The sequence below is a fragment of the Citrus sinensis genome, chromosome 8, assembly GCF_022201045.2.
Source record: "Citrus sinensis cultivar Valencia sweet orange chromosome 8, DVS_A1.0, whole genome shotgun sequence".
NCBI lineage: Eukaryota > Viridiplantae > Streptophyta > Magnoliopsida > Sapindales > Rutaceae > Citrus > Citrus sinensis.
Genome location: NC_068563.1, coordinates 27,379,129 through 27,395,570, shown reverse-complemented (window position 1 = coordinate 27,395,570; position 16,442 = coordinate 27,379,129). Strand labels below are relative to the sequence as shown.

Here is a 16,442-nt window from a genome sequence, read left to right as displayed (position 1 = left end):
TTTGCGATCTCCCTAGACCGAAAGTGCTTCCTTTGCTATTCAACTGAAAATAGATAAGTGAGTAGTGGCAGCACTATCCACACATTGCAATGGGGCTTGCTTGATGTTGATTGTCTTCTTGATTGCATGTGCTGCTAATTGGTTTTGTCCGCGTCATATTCTTATATGTTGTGCAGTTGATGTTTAGAGGTGTGATAATTCATGTCAAGCTGCCTCTGGAACCGAGGTGTGTGTTTCAACTAATGGAGGGATAAATTCTGGAAAAAGAAATGGATTTCATGTACTCTTATTAAGTTTGATGTGAGGGGATGCATCTGTACTTGTCTAGACTTGTGGGCTATGTTTTAATTGTTGAACTGTTCTTGTGTGTTGCTTGATCCTCTATGACCTGTGCAATTAACATAGTCTGTGCCTCTGTGGAGTCGCTACTATTAAGACTTTGGTTTTGCTAGCCTCTATTAACGTGCCCCGTCTCTTACGTGCATTTGGGCTGAATTTTCTTGTTTTCATTGATCTATGGGGCATTTTAACTCTTAAAATTCAACTACACTGGGACAGGTTGATTTCGTACTTTTGTTTTAGCTTGTGTTTATACACCCTTAGGAGAGTTTTTTTTTTTTTTTCATTTCTTTTTGAGTGACCTATGTCGTTCCAATGGAATATTGAATTCCTGTTATGCAACTGCATTCACATATCTTTTCCTCGCTCAGGTTGCACAAAAATTAGGTATGTAACCTGTAGTAATTAATGGTTACCCTGTCCACAACAATACAACAGCATTAGCATAGCATATGTGACGGCCTGCAAATATAATTTTGCAATTCATAATGATGTTTTGGCTATGCCCACTTAGAATATGTATTACTGCATGTTCCATTAGCATCAGTGTGAGCAGCAAGCAAGCTATTTACCCTTTATTTTCATCCTTATCTTTTCCTATCTTGTTTTCTATGAACACTCCACAGCTTCCACTTTTAGTGAGATTGGCAGCACTCTCTCACTAAATTATTTCTGCCCTCAAACCGACCTAATTGCTTAAAAGTTTGTTATTATGTCCTTCCCATCGCTAACAGTACTAGTGTTTAAAATATTAATTAGTCTTCGGCAATTATGGTTCCATTAACTGTTGAAGGTTCAATAAACTTAACAACCTAGATATATTTATATACATAAAGAAGATTAAATAAGAGAATACACATGTTCCTGTTATCTATTGGAGCTTTTTTTTCAGTTCTTGAAAGTCTTCACAAGTTCGATTTGAGCATGTATTTGTTGAAGCACCATGATGCTTTTTTCAATATTTGTATTGTGAATTTTTATGAATATGAGATCTCGATTTCTCTTGCTCAAATGAGAGTTTAGCCAAAAGATATTTTCTTATCAATAATGTTTCGGATTGCATTCATAATATGTAGATGTGTTTCTGGGCACTTACAGCTGGTATTCACTAATATTTATGAATCATCAAAATTCAAAATCACTTCACTCATTGTCTGAAAAAATTGCCGAGGGAGAGGAGTAAAAAGCAGATGCCGTGGGCTATAGTTTGAAAGACTTGTGTGTAATTGACCAAATGATTAATTAGGCCCACATATAGCCGAAGGGCCGTATGGGAGAAAAGACAGCCTACCTAACCGCTAACAATTAAGCTTATAATTCATGATGAGCTTAATGGACCTTCGTTCGCTTCAGAATAACTTTTCTATATATATATATATATATATATCTCCAATGGCATTTCTTGTCCTCTTTCAAACTGTATGTTCATCACTTGTCTACCGACATAAAATCAGAAGCCTGCCTAATTAACAGTTGTTTCATTATGTGCGTGGGGTATTCTTCTTATTATCTTTTTTTTTTTTTTTTCAATCTAGTTGCTTAATTTCAAAAGCACGATAATTAAAGAATTTGGTAAATATTTATTTTACATGGGACAAAAATATTACCCATTAGAGTAAATATTATATATATAAAGTTAACATACAAATCGATTAATTTTTCTATAATTCACTTGACAATGAAATAATGCAGATAACCACTTAGTATTTTTAAATCGTGAATCGCATGTTATTCAAATTGGGATTCAAATTTTGTACCTCAAACTTTATATATATTGTTACCGACTATTCCCGTTTTATTTGTAATAGACAGCTAATAATTTCGCTGCACAATAATTATGGGTTAAAAATTGTTCCAATTAATTTCGCTTTTTCTAATGTAGGCTGGTCGTTAACAAAATGCCAGCCGCTAATTTGGAAAACGTTTTGCTAATAAATAACTAATTTAATAAAAAAAATTATTAAGTACGTAAAAAAAAAATGATTTTTTTGGGGGGGTAAATTCCCATTGCATTTTACTGTTATTACCTTGAGTCAAAGAATTCAGATTATCACGAGAAGTTAAATAAATTCCGATTTGCTCTCTGTGTGTACGATTAGATTAAATTAAATCTCGAAACCGGGGGTGGAGGGCGAAGACTGACAAAACGCAAAGTTAAAAAAAAAAAAAAACCGGGGCAAAATCCAAATCAGGCGAAACCACTAACTAAACAAAGTAAACCGCAACTCGTGGGGTCCACCGCACGAATGCACCAATTCGAGCCACGTCGCCAAATCTCTGTCCTCTGTGCTCGTAACTTTTTTTCTTTTCCTTTCTCCGGATTGCGTCGATGTTTCCCCTAAAGATAATAATAATATAACATTTTAAAAGTGGTTTTTTCTTTATAAAAAATTAAAAAATAATAATAATAATAATTGTTAATGGATATTGCAAATAAATTTTCCCTGAGCCGGTGGTGCAGATTCTGATTCAAATTGCTTCCCTCGTGTGGCTCTCGGATCTTGTGAAAGTTTTCTGCCTCAGCCTCTCGGGTACTGTGTATGCATATTCTATATTTTATTGTTTTATAGCTCGTACTATTATAATATTTAAAGGGTCACCCTATGTTACGTTGAGTGTAACATACACACACTCACAACAACAGTAACATAGCAGTGGCCATATTTAAAACACCATTAACAGCTCTTTTATTTTTATTTTCTTTTTCTTTTTCTTTTTCGTATTCAACATCCCCATGCTTTTATATATTTTAATTTTCTATCCTCGTTCGTTCAAGGTATCATTAATGATCACATTGGTTTCGATGTAATATTTTAGGATCCGGGTCTTTGTAATTCCATGAAGTTCAGGTAATTTGACCACATTTTTTACTTGCAAAATATTGCTTTTTCAACAATTAACAAGTTAAGTATATGGCGAAATGTTTACAATTTTCTATTTTTCTAATTTTTATGCATATAAAAATAAAATTAATTAAAAAATGAAATTGGGTCTCCTATTCAAACAATAAAAGATAAAATGTTTTATCCCAATGTGAGGAAAAACCAATCCCACATTTTAAGGGTTGGAGCTGAAAACATTGACATATCAAAAAAAAAAAAATTGAAATTATAAACGTATGCTTTGCCTTGGAACAAGTACTTGCCATTTGCCAATTGCATTTCCATTTGCCTTTGCCACACTTTGTGTTGGTATTGGTGAGCTTCATTCATTATTTCAATCAATATTAAAAGATAAGTACAAAAAGGAACTATTTTCGATTATTAGAAAAAATAATTTTTGACAATATTAAGAACACTCTCTCAAATCAACTTTAATAAATATCGCAACCAATAGCTTTAATCAGCATTGAAAATCTGATAGAGAAACGAAAACTTGCACCATAACGAAGTATTTTTTTGCTGTTTCTAGTAAAAATATTGTTTGCCGTTTCTAGTAAAAATTAAAAAAAAAATTAAAAAAAAAAAAAAAAACCTTCAAATGGCCAAGTGGGCAACAGCCGAGACTAGAGGGTGGGTCATGTGGGAAGTGGGATTAAGTGGAGTCAAATCGAAGCCCAACAAGGCCCGACAATCAACACGGCGACGGAAAAGGGACCGCACGTGAGGGGCCTTGATTTGATCACTCGGGTCCCACTCCCACGTGTGTGTCCATTTTAATTCAATCGTTGTAATTATCAATCAATTCTTTGGAGTAATAAGTCTAGTGTATTGCTTGCTTTGGACTTCGATTAACAAAACAGCAAATGGGCATTTGGGATTGTGAAGAGGGTCTTGTGTCTGTAAAAATGACCAAACTCTTAAAACATGAACAGTCAAAACGCCTCATGTTTTCCGGATTTTCAGATCCCAACAAAGCATTTGTTGACAAAGTTTTTTTGAGATCCCCAAGTGATAAGAGACTCCCTCAGATAAGGCACACAACCCTCTTCCCAAATCTTCTTTAAAATCTTCGAAGTGCTTTTTTTTTTTTCTTTTTTCTTTTTATTACACTCAAAATTTTTCATTGTTAATTTTTAAGTTTGCATATAATGTAGAATTAGCGACAAAAAAATTTAAGTGCGTTAAGAGGATAATGCTCTGAGTTTTCGTTTCTAACTCTCAACCTGTGACGTAATGTATATAGTACACAAAAACTTGAAAGCCAGCAACAGAAAACTTACGGATATGCTAGGAATCTTAATACAACAGTGCAGATCTAAAATGTAAATCTTATCCTATAGGTCCTACACGGTTCAAAATAAAGTACACCATCGACCACTAGCTTAATGTAGGAGAAGGTGAAGCTTTGATCACTCAAGTAAACGAACGGTGCAGTTCCAACCCATGACAGCGACGATGGATTATATCATGCACGAAGCTATGGCATTGAGGGACATCCATTGTGCTGCTGCTATATAAATATTGCTTTCAATTATATACATAATGATTAAGCGTGTGGAACTATTTGTCCGTAAGTTGTGTTGGAATCTGCTTCATGTGCGAACTCATCCTTGCTTATGCTGGAATCTAATCATTTTCACGCTGCTTGTCTCATGGGACCTGTATGCAACAAAAGATGACAATTATGTGGCAAGTTACTGAGATCCAATAAGATTAAAAACAAAATAATAATAATGCAATTGTAAAATGGATTTTCTAGTTCTTGGGGACACTCAGAAAAATACATGTTTAAGTGTGAACATATATTTATAGAAGGGTATACCAGGTCATCCATACTCTCGTCTAAATTTACCTCAGAGAACCAACCTGAAAACCCATCATAACTTCGAAAAGAAAATCTCAGGACCATAGTATGTAATAATCTGGAACTTACAAAGCAATTAAGAGTCCACAGAACTAAATGAGTATTGTTGCGGTCATCCAATCACGACAAAAATAAAACATTCAATATCTGGGTAATATTATATATCAATATCCAGTCAAACATGTAAAAGCAAACTAGGAGGAAACATAATCCAATGTCATCATTAACAAGAATGGTTTCAATTCACAGAAAAAGTGGACAGCTAACAACTTCTTAACATTATTTCATGTTTTTCAACATCTACTCTCAACTGCTGAGATAACTATGCAAATATGCTTAAAGGACCAGTCTTATTGGAAGCATCGAGTCCATTCTTAGGAGTCCGCATCCCTGTGATCCATGTCCTGCAGATCAAGATTTTTAAATTTTATCAGTCAATATAACTCATTAAGCCAGCAATTTTCCGTTAAAAACTTCTAAACTAAACATAATTTTTCTTTTGGGGAGAGAGGGGTTAAAAAATAAATAAAAAGAGTCAGGTATCCTAAAAGTCAATAGGCTTTCACACAACTTTCATATGAAAAATTAGAAGCATGATCAGCAAGAAAGATTTATACATATTTTCCAAAATCATCATTCCCCAACTTGAGTAGTTTTTGATGTAAAGGAGTGGGGTTGAGTTTGAGTAAGTAGAGAAATAAATTTTAATATTAACACTATACTTACTAAGTTTGGATACAACATGATGTGGCACCTATTAATAACTGTCATGTTTTAGGCACTTGATGACTTTATTACTCCATTGTCAATTAACTTAAATAGCACCTATGAATGGGTGCCACGCCTGTTGTGATACAAATTTTGTATACCAGGTTTTCATTTGTGGTATTACTCAAACATAAGAAAAAATGGTAGCTTTCTTTTCTTCTTACCTTCCAACACTGTCACTGCCAGAACCCATCAAAATAGTCAGTCTTTTTGCTGATTTCATAAAATCACTGCAATGCCAATAAGATAAAACAAAAATCAGAGAAATAACATCAAGTTAACCCTGCCTATACTTTCAACTTGATATAGACATGGTGATTTCATGAAGGTGACATGCAAAGACCAATAGATGATACCTGAATGGTTCGTCTCCTGTTCGTTTAATAGCACCAGAGGCATCTTGATAAAGCACATGGCTTAACATGTCTGATCTTTCTATTCCAAACATGATGGCCAGCCTTCGATACAGCTCTTCATAAGAACTCAGCACTGAGAGGTCCAGAGTCCGCCCAACATCCTCTGACTCCAAGAAAACCTTGCAATGACCAGTATCAAGACCAGATTCAGTCGCTTGCAAACTTCGATTCCAGAAAAATTCAGAACTGGAGGACTTTTCTATTGAAATTCTCTGCTCATGAGTAGATCCTGAACCATCAGAAGATGCTTTAACTTTATCTGAATGCCCATCTGATGAACTTTTCCCAAGCACTTGTGAAACTACATCATCGGAACAGCTGTGTGAGATCTGCTGCTCTGTGCGTATTGGTTGACCAAAGAGTAAAAACTGGTGCTTTTTTATGTTCTCAGATTTCTCCAAATTCTGATTAGAATTCCCCATTGTCAGTAAGCAAGATAAATTCTCACTACTGTTTGTGTGGCTTGTCAGGATGCCATCAAAATCTCTAGAATTTGGAGTGAACCGCTGCAAACTGGATAGAAACAGCCCTGACTGCAGTTTGTTGTTAACATGGAAATCTGATGAAGATATTCCAAATTGAGCATGCCTGGCTCCCTGTATGCCTGCAGAAGTATTGTCAGATAGACAACACAAGGGGCTGCTCGGCCCAAGGGGGTTACCTGAAAATAACGGCATAGTGAATTGGCCGTCAAAAGGGAAGTCTAATTGTTGCGGGAGCCGCAACTTCTTTCTTGCTGGTGAAAAGGGTGATAGATGGATGACGGGCATGTTTGATACCAGTTCAACCAACCATGGGCTGACACGTTTCACATTTTGAAGCAAATCTGGCTCATCCCAAGTCACCTGAAAAGAAATTTGGAAAAGGGTGTAAGAAAAGATTCAACAAGGACTAGGAGAGCTTAGGCTTTCCATGATATTAGTATATGCTGTTGGAAACAATTCATAATGGATGGTTAGGCACATGCTGCTTAAGCCGAACAATCACATTGCTTAAGGTTATAAAAGACAAGGGATAAATACAACAATTACCAAGCTATGGACTCTGGAATGTTGTAACTGAAACATCAAATGAATATCACTTGCATACAGTTAATGGAAAATTGGAAAATTAAAATGCCTTTTAAGTACAATTGGTATCTTTATTACATTAGCTAAAACTTATTTGTTCTTGTTCATTTCTATTGCAACAAGGTGGACTTTACCAAGACTAAGAATGGACCAACCATTAAATCTAGCAATAAGTCCTGTTTGAAGAGGCTCATATACTGAACGTCTCGAAATAATACCCGGAGCAGGGGATCCAATAAATCTAAGTGTAGTGCTTGGTGTATTGATCTTTTTTGGTAAGTATCTTTAGTAATTATTAACCATCTGCTAAGTTAAATGCTTTTTAAGTAACTACTAACCATCTGCTAATCTGAACCTGAAAAATAATTGGACCCAAAAAAACTTTGAATTCTGAGGGAAAAAAGGGTGTTTGGGTACCAAAACTTAGAACTTATAACAGCAATTTTAGCAAAGAAAAGCAAAATAATTCATAACCATTCATAAAAAAATATGCCTCAATCATCTTGATTTGTGAATATACGTGGGAAGCTATGCCGTAAATATGTTTCTTCCATTATGCATAGCAAACATAAAATGTAATTTTCATACTAATAAAACTTTTCTTTTATAGAAAAACTATTAAGTATGGACCACATAATTTGTACAGCATGAATAAATGCTGTGTGTAATATTTGCCTTTATGTAGATTTTTTCAATAACGACAGAGCAAATGACCGATTTCTGTCATGCACAAGTCATGTACAATAAGGTGCATTGAATGTATATTAAGTGCCCTAAATCAAGCCATTTATTGGCAACAGAGATACCCAAGCTAAACCCTAGGTAGAATGTGATTCTTGTCAGTCAAGATGAAGAATAAATAGTCCTTCAGCTGGAGTGATCAGATGCACCAGAAAGAAGTTTAACAGTTTAGGATATCAGCATTTTCTAGTGAATAAATTCTAATATAGAAATAATATTGCTTTGCAGTTCTGTCGTGAGCCACACTATCTGTTTTAAAAGGAACCAATCAGTTGGATATATTAAGAGAGGAGAAAAAGAGGAACATCCAAAATCAAAGAAGACAACCAGTATACTAGGGCATTCACAGACTTAATAAGGAATGTTAAACTGGTTATTAACGAAGCAGGCTGCTCAGCTGAATTGCACTTCATTCTACAAGCTCATTACTTTACCCACATCCAGGGGTGCAAAGCAAAAAACCAACAAAAGTAATCAACCCAAGAATTTCATTTTTTGATGAGAACTGCTCAAATTCAATTCACCATACAAGCAGATTCACAAGCTTAACGATGAGAAAAAAAGATTCCCCCCCCCCCCCCCCCCCCCCACCAAAAAAAAGAAAAAAGAAACGATGGTATCAAACAAGAGATATTAATTTCAATCCAACATGTTACACAAAGAAATAACAATCAAATTAGAGAATTATGAATTATACCTGGAGGAGCCGCCATGGTGAATTAGGCCAGCTTATGGGGTCAGCAACCTGAACAGATGATATAGTCCCCATGAACCAGCTTATCCTTGAAGAATCCTCTGTTTCGAAAGCCATCTTGAACCTCATTCCACAGAGCCAGTGAACCCTCATTGCAGCCTTCACTGCAGAAGCCTTAACACAAAACTCTGGCGTGCTTGCACGAGGATAATAAACAACCTCAAATGGTTTTCCGCTAGCAGCTAGTGCTACTGCCTCCAAAACCATCTCAGGCTTCACTCTTCCTCCATTACCCCTCGTATTTCCACTGGAATTGAAACTCCCATAGGAATTCAGATTCATATTCCCATTTCTCGCCATCTTGTTCTCTTCTTCTCTCAGAAAACATGAAAACCCTCCAAAAGGATTACCAGTAACACAACTGCCATTATTTGAGTTCCACCCAGAAGATGGATATTCATTTCCACCCCCAATTCCTTTCTTGGCTCTCCTTATCCCTACACAAAGATCCCCATCTTGAGCTCTCAAGAACACAATAGAATCACCAGCAACAAGTTTCTTTTGATTAACAAAGGTGCTCCACCCAGTGGTCAATAAATGCCTTCTTGGTGTCCCTCTATAAATATGTCTAAACTTCCAAATCTCTCCATGAACATCTTTAGCCACTACAGTCTGCACAGGGGGATCAGCAGTGTAATCCAGCCTAGGAAATATAGTCTCAGCACAATACCTTGGCACAGAAAACCCACCACCATTGTTAGCATCAGATTGTGTCAAAGTTTTAGCAAAAGATGCTGGCTTTTCCGACTCACTATCCGATCCAACAGAATTTAAACTCAAATTATTATCCTCAAAATCGATCTCATTAGCTGGTATAGGAACCAGTTTTATCTTTGCATACACTTCATCAGTTTCAGAATCAGCTAAAAACTTGAGTGAAGAGACCCGGCAAAAAATGAGAGGTGGGAATCGTGACGAAGAAGGGAAATTGACAGAGCCAAGAGAATGCTCGGCATGGCCTTGAGGGAAGTAAAACACCGTTGAGTTTAATGGAGGAATTTGGACCATGGATCCTGCACATGCGTGCCATAGTTGTGGATCAATGCTCTTCTCAACCTCCTTCATTTGGTGGTTTCTTCTGTTTTCTGATCAAATGGGTTCTTTCAGTCCTGCGAGATGACCGCTCCAAGCTTCAAAGATTTGATTTTGCTTCTACGAAATGCTGCAAAATGAGCAAACCAAAATTATAAGAAAAAAATTTAAGCGAAAGGGTCATTGAAAAGCACCAAGAATAGTTTTTTGAAAAATCCCTTACCTTGTGCTAATGGCTTTCAAATTCAACACTTCAATCTCACCGAAAAACCTCTTTTTTATTTCAAAGTTTGCAACTTTAACACCAATAAGAGAAAACCCTTTTACTATTTGCCATAACATCTGATAACAACATAACAGCTCTTCAAATATTCAAAACACAGCTTCAATATAAGCAGAAGAAAACAAGAAAGAGAGCCTGAAATGCAAATTAAAACTTGCAGATTTTGTTTGAAACAGGGCTCTCTCTGTTAACTGTTATTAATTTCCCATGCAAGGACAAGTGAAGCGAGAGGCTTTGTATCGCCGATCAGAAAGATGATAGCGAATGGTATGGTATCTGGTACGGAGCTGTCCACTGCATTATCTCTGTTACAGAGACTTTTATGTCACTCTGATTCACTGCCATTATTTTTCATGTTTTTTTTTTTTTTTAATATTTTGTTTTTGTTTTGTGTTCAGATCTCAATCAACAACGAAACAAATAAAGAAATCTTAAACCAAACCAAAAAGGATGTGATTAGTTTATTAGACAAAAAAACAAGGGAATTTATGGCTGGCCAAACTAAAATATCGCGTTTTTCACGCACAGAACAGAGCCTGCTCGATAAAATGCCGCAGTTAAAAAAGAAATTTACTGTTTGCAGGTTTTGTGTACTGCTCTGAAATCGAAGCAGTAATAATAATAGTAACTAGACAAAAGATTTAACCACGGTTAGTAACTGTGACTGAGTTTGTGTGTAGTCAGATTAACCATGATTAAAGGTAGGTAACTTATTTGGACTGGAGAACTGACCGGACCAATTCACCAGGGTCCAGGAGGAGTCAGTCGGGCCTCTCACGTCTGGTCTTGTTGGTTTCTGTATTAAAAGGCGCGTGATGTCTTGTGTTTGTTTCGTTTGTCGAAGTGATGATGAAAGTGAAAGAGCGAAGTGAATGCTAGTGCTAGCGGTAGCAAGTAATTGCTGGTTCTGCGCTAATCTGTATGTATAGTCTGCAATGTACAATCCAAATCAAGCTTTCTGTGACTCTGGCTGTGACTTGTGAGAATATAAAATGTGTCACCATTTTGTGAAAATTCCCTATTATATTTTTATCGAAGTAGTGGTGTATATAAAAATGGAAATTTGTCAGAAAATTATTTCAATATATAATGATGTTGCAATTAATCTGTAGTACTTACTAAAGGCAAAACTACAGAAGCTATAAGCATGTAACAGGTAAATTTTATCAGCCACCATCTTAAATAATAAATTAAAACAATATTTAAGTTTGAATTCTTTGAATTTTAGTCTTAGATGTATCACATTATCTACGCATTAATTCAATATGTATACGAGAAAAAAAAAAGATAATTATATAGGATGATGTGACACTAATTTAATAAAAGTTATTTTAAATTCAAACCAACATATTTTCATAAATCCCATAGTAATTATTTGGGTTCGGATATGTTAGAACCGCTCTAAGGTAGAGCACGTTTTCATAACCACACAATCAAAGTAATAATATATTTTTTATCATTTATCACTTTGCGTGTGAGGTTGTAATTTGTACTCTATCTTGGAGCAGTTCTAAGGCAGTCATTGCCTAATTATTTTCTTCTTTTTATCCCCTGACATGTAAAACATAATATAGCAACGACGTAGTAGTATTACGAGTCCAATTTTAGTGCCTCGCCTCACAAATTTGAGCATCGTAAAATCGTTAGAAAAATTAACAAATTTTTTATATTATTTGATGATGCCCAAGCTATAGATACAGTACACAATACTATCACATAGACATGACCCAATTATATCAAGTTGTATAAAAACTTATATCACATTATTAGATTATTTATAACTATCTCAACAATTCAAACCTCAAGTGTTACTCTACTCCTAATGTAAAATTACAGTAATTACTCTACTCCTAATGAACTATTTAAAAATAAAGTAAGATTTTTTTATAATAAACAATTATTTTTTAATCAAATCTATGTATGGCAAAATAGTAATTCATTTGAGGCCCTAAAGTAAAGGGGTCGGTAGGGAGTGATGTTCACGCGCGAGAGGAGAGGTTGGGGAAATTTTATGGGGAATGAGGAATCGGCGAGCAATTTGGATGGGCCGACGAGGAAAAGGAGCAGAGTCCTCAGCGATGACTGGAAGTGGCTGATTTTATATGGAGTTAAATTCTGTCCCGTCCTTGAGTTCGTCTGTCGTTTTATTTATGTTTCCTTTCAACTTCAACCAAAAACGACACCATTCGCCACCTTCACCAGGCATGCAAAGACACACGACTAAGGCCTTGGCAAACTTTTTTTTTTTAATTATAAATTACAGAATACACAATCAGTAAACTTATGTCTAAATTTTAGTTCGAGTCTTAAAAAGCATATTTTAAAAAATAAGTAGCTGACCAATTTTTTTTTTCAACTAAGCATATATTATATAATATGCTTAACTACATGTTGATTAACAATATGAAAATGTTGAACGGGTTGAGGATAAGATATTTGAAGAGCATATAATATAAAAAGGGTTTTACTAAGTTATATTTCAAGTAACTTACAGTTCGTGTAAAAAATACTAAAAATCAGAGTCCTACCATTTATATCACTAATTTTGTATTATTTTACATGGGTGGTAAGTTACTTTAAGTGTAACTTAACAAAAATCCATACAAAAATTATTTTATTTAACTTTCCTTGTGAGTGTTTTAATCCAAAGACAATGCATTAGTTCTATTACTAGATTTGTGTGAAGTAATGGGGAGGGTGGCAAATGACAAGATTTGCCTCAAAATTGAAAGGAGCAATTAGTCTTCAAAGGTATAGCAAAAAGAGTGAAAGACGACAATAAAGAGTAAAAATAAAAGTAATATCTTTGCCTATATTTGCCCATTTTTGATATTTTATAGCTCTTGATTTTGTTGCATTTGAAACATTGAAGTTTGAAAGTAATAATGTAGCCAACTCTATAATGATCTCACCACCATTAAATGTTGGATTCATTCCAATATGAGAAATCCTCGAAACGGAATGTAAGCTTGAAGGTAAAAATTTTAATTTTTTTTAAGGTACAATTTATTGTTACTTTTGAGACAACTATGTTATACCTAAAAGAATTGAATTGAATTGAATTGAATTGAAAGCTAAGTGTCTTCTTTTTGGTACTACTATCAACATAAATATTTATATGGGACTGCACACTACTTCCTCCAAACACTCATCTAATGATATTTTAACGTTCACTTTTTTTTTAAAAAAATTAACCATTTATTTAGAGATAGAAAAATTAATTGAAACACATGTCATACATTTCTAAGACGGTGTCATATAAGTTTTTTTTTTTTAATTATTGAAGTCCTTTTTTTCATCTTAAAATTTTGAAATTTGAAAAAAAAGTTTCATATTTCATCTTATATCTTACAATTAAAAAAAATCAGTGTTTATTATATTGGCTTTAATCTAAAAAATAAAAATCATCTTACTTAATTTTTTTTTATAATATGATATTTGAAATTTTTTACATGTGAACCTCCACACTCTAGTTTGAAATGAGGGTCTCGTAGTATTATTCTTTTTCATTAAAAAAAAAAGAATAAATACTAAAATATGAATTAAGGCCTCATTGGACATTTTTTTTTTTAATGTTTTACTAATTTTAAAGTACATTCTCAAACAAACATATACAGCAATATGAAAGATCTACCCATTAAGACAAAAAGAGACCCTCAATTCAAACCAAAAGGATTTTAAGGTGCACGGGAAAGCCACATACGAAAAAGGGGTTGAAAGCCTTTGGTGAAGACGCAACATCGGTCCGACATACACCATCAAAACCAAATTGCACAAATCGTCACCCTACAAAGAAGATAAAGAAGGCCGGCAGCAAACAAAGAGGTGAGATTGAGAGCTGAAGAGTTTGGTAAACAGTCAACATTGATACGGACACATTACATCAAAAAAGAATCCCGACTTTACAACTAAAATTTATGTGACCATCATAATAAATTGTTCAAGCTCTTAGGGCCCGGTCTTATCTTTTATTGCCTAGACTACCCATCTTAGTCTTAACTTCCCACTTGCTGCTGCCTTAACTTATGGTTACGCCAAACATTTTTCCCATTCCAAAAGTTTAATGTTTCGTGTTTTGTTACTAGAAGTGGCCCTTATAAATTGACCCTTAACTTCCACGTGCAATGCTTCCTATAATGTTCATAATGGACCATGACGAACAATTTTCTACTCTTCATAGCTAGTTCCCAAAATAGTTGTTTAATTAATTAATGAATTTTACTCAATGAAGGGTATTTAGTTAGTTCTAAAAATGCTAATATCCTCATATGTGTGTATTAGTTTTTGTGGAATTCTTTGTTGAGGAGTTAATATAATAGTTTTTATATTAACGTCCAAAAAAATGGTAGTTTAATTTTTTTACAATATTAATTTTTTTTTAATCATACTGTAAGCTTTTACAAAAATTAATATATATATATATATTTGGGCTTATTTTTTTACTTTAAATCTAAAAGAAGAAACATAATTATAAAAGGGTAATATTATAAAAGTAAATAAAAAGAAACAAAAAATAACGATAAATGTATTAATATTTTAACGATAAAAATATTTTTAAATATTTTTAAAAATGTAAAGATTAAACACATAATAACCTTAAAGTATATAAATTAAACGAGTTTTTATCCGTGTGTATTAAGGTAGGAGATTTTATCCAAAATATTTTTAAAAAATGATCTAATTTATTTTTTATTCGAAATTTTGAGTTGGGCGCCAATCGAGTCGATTTGGCTGCTACAATTTTCGTGGCCTAATCCTCTCAGTTTCATAACCAAAGCCTCGTCAATCTCTTTTCCGTCACTCCAAAACATCGCCGATTTGATCCAAACCGTAGTTAACGAAACGACGACCGACACGACACCGCTTAAAACGAAAACAGTCCTCTCACCGGCCTTTGCTATCATGCGCCGTGGGCGCTTTATTACTATTACTTTTTTTTTTCTTTTTTGATTTTGGTTTTTTGACAGCTACAAAACAATTAAACTAATCAACAACCCCATAACGCCTGAGGTCGTACGAGTTTGACTTGTGGGTGACCTGGCAGACCGCTGTCTTACACGTGTCGGTACGTAAGTGGAGTGGTCAATGACTTTGAAAGCCCTCCGATATGATTAAAGATGGGGACCGGGTTGACGGTGATGATGGGGGACCTACACAGGGAGGGGCTGAGGACAGTCCAGGAATCTGTGTCGTTATGTCATCAGGGTACAGCGATGTACTGAACATGAGATGTTGGGTTCCATTGATCCGAGGACACGTGTACGCGTGAGATTACAGGGGCAACGCATGACTCAATGAGAGGGCGGGCGGGCGGTTAGGCGCTTTTAATTTTACTGCTAAAATAGAGCGCCCACATATACAAACATGCCAAATAAACCTGACACTCATCAAACGCATTGCTTTTGCATTCTTCGCATTTGCTTCAAAACTTGTCCTTTATTAAAACTAACTAAAGAATGTTGGATTAACCCCCAGTCCATTGTGTAATTAGCTTATGGTGCCTTTTTCTTCCTCTTACTGACATGATATACGCATACTGTATTTATATTTTAGGGAAGTGATTATATTAGTTCAATTTATAGTACCACAAGAATGTTTGGTTTGGGCCTCGATATTGAGTACTGTTTGCACACTACGTATCAGTACGGCACGTACTTTGAATTCTTAATCAATAAACTATGGATTTGACGTTTGGGTATCTGAACAACCCCTGATGAGGAAGCATTGATAATTTTGACAAATTTTATTTTGATGTTCTTTTTTCCGTAAGACTGCTTTCAAATTTTTAGAACAGTTTTAATTATATATATAAAAAAAAATCATATCATATAATCTTTTGATATATATATATATATGTGTGTGTGTGTGTGTGTGTAGATAGAAGATAGAATCGTGAACCAAGTTGAGAGGAAGTGTGTGCCATGTGTTTACTACAAGTATGTTATTGGTCTGGAAGATCTACCAGTTGGGTTTGGTTGTGTTGCAATGATTGCTGAGGAAATATCAATAACAACCGATTTTTTTCTTTTTTTTCATGGACAGCAAAGACTGTCATCACTTACCAGCAGTTAGTCAATTGACCATTTCTATAATTCATATCTGAAGCGATTTGTTAGGCAGAGGCAACAGTGTTTTTGTGCTGCCCATGAGGCCAGAAGTTGTTGGATCAGATCTCCTTCTTTTGGGTTCGAACTTCCCTTTGGGCCAGAAGTTTTTGTTGTGTAGCGGGCTGTTCTACACATTGTGGCTGTTACGGGTTTTGGAAGCACCATGAAGTTTTGATGGCATAGAAT

The 16,442-nt window shown here is 34.8% G+C and overlaps 1 protein-coding gene across 1 annotated transcript; it reads right to left on the bottom strand.

Annotated features, from left to right (window-relative positions):
* Nucleotides 1-5,217: 5,217 nt before the first annotated feature.
* LOC102623485 (auxin response factor 10) lies at nt 5,218-10,629 on the bottom strand. The gene is made up of 5 exons (XM_006488016.4): nt 10,090-10,629; nt 8,778-9,996; nt 6,210-7,114; nt 6,018-6,083; nt 5,218-5,489 (listed from the first exon to the last, which is right to left on the bottom strand). Exons 2-5 carry the CDS (start codon nt 9,897-9,899, stop codon nt 5,408-5,410), a joined length of 2,175 nt encoding a protein of 724 aa, XP_006488079.1. The 5' UTR covers nt 9,900-9,996; nt 10,090-10,629; the 3' UTR covers nt 5,218-5,407.
* Between the last annotated feature and the right edge of the window lie 5,813 nt (nt 10,630-16,442).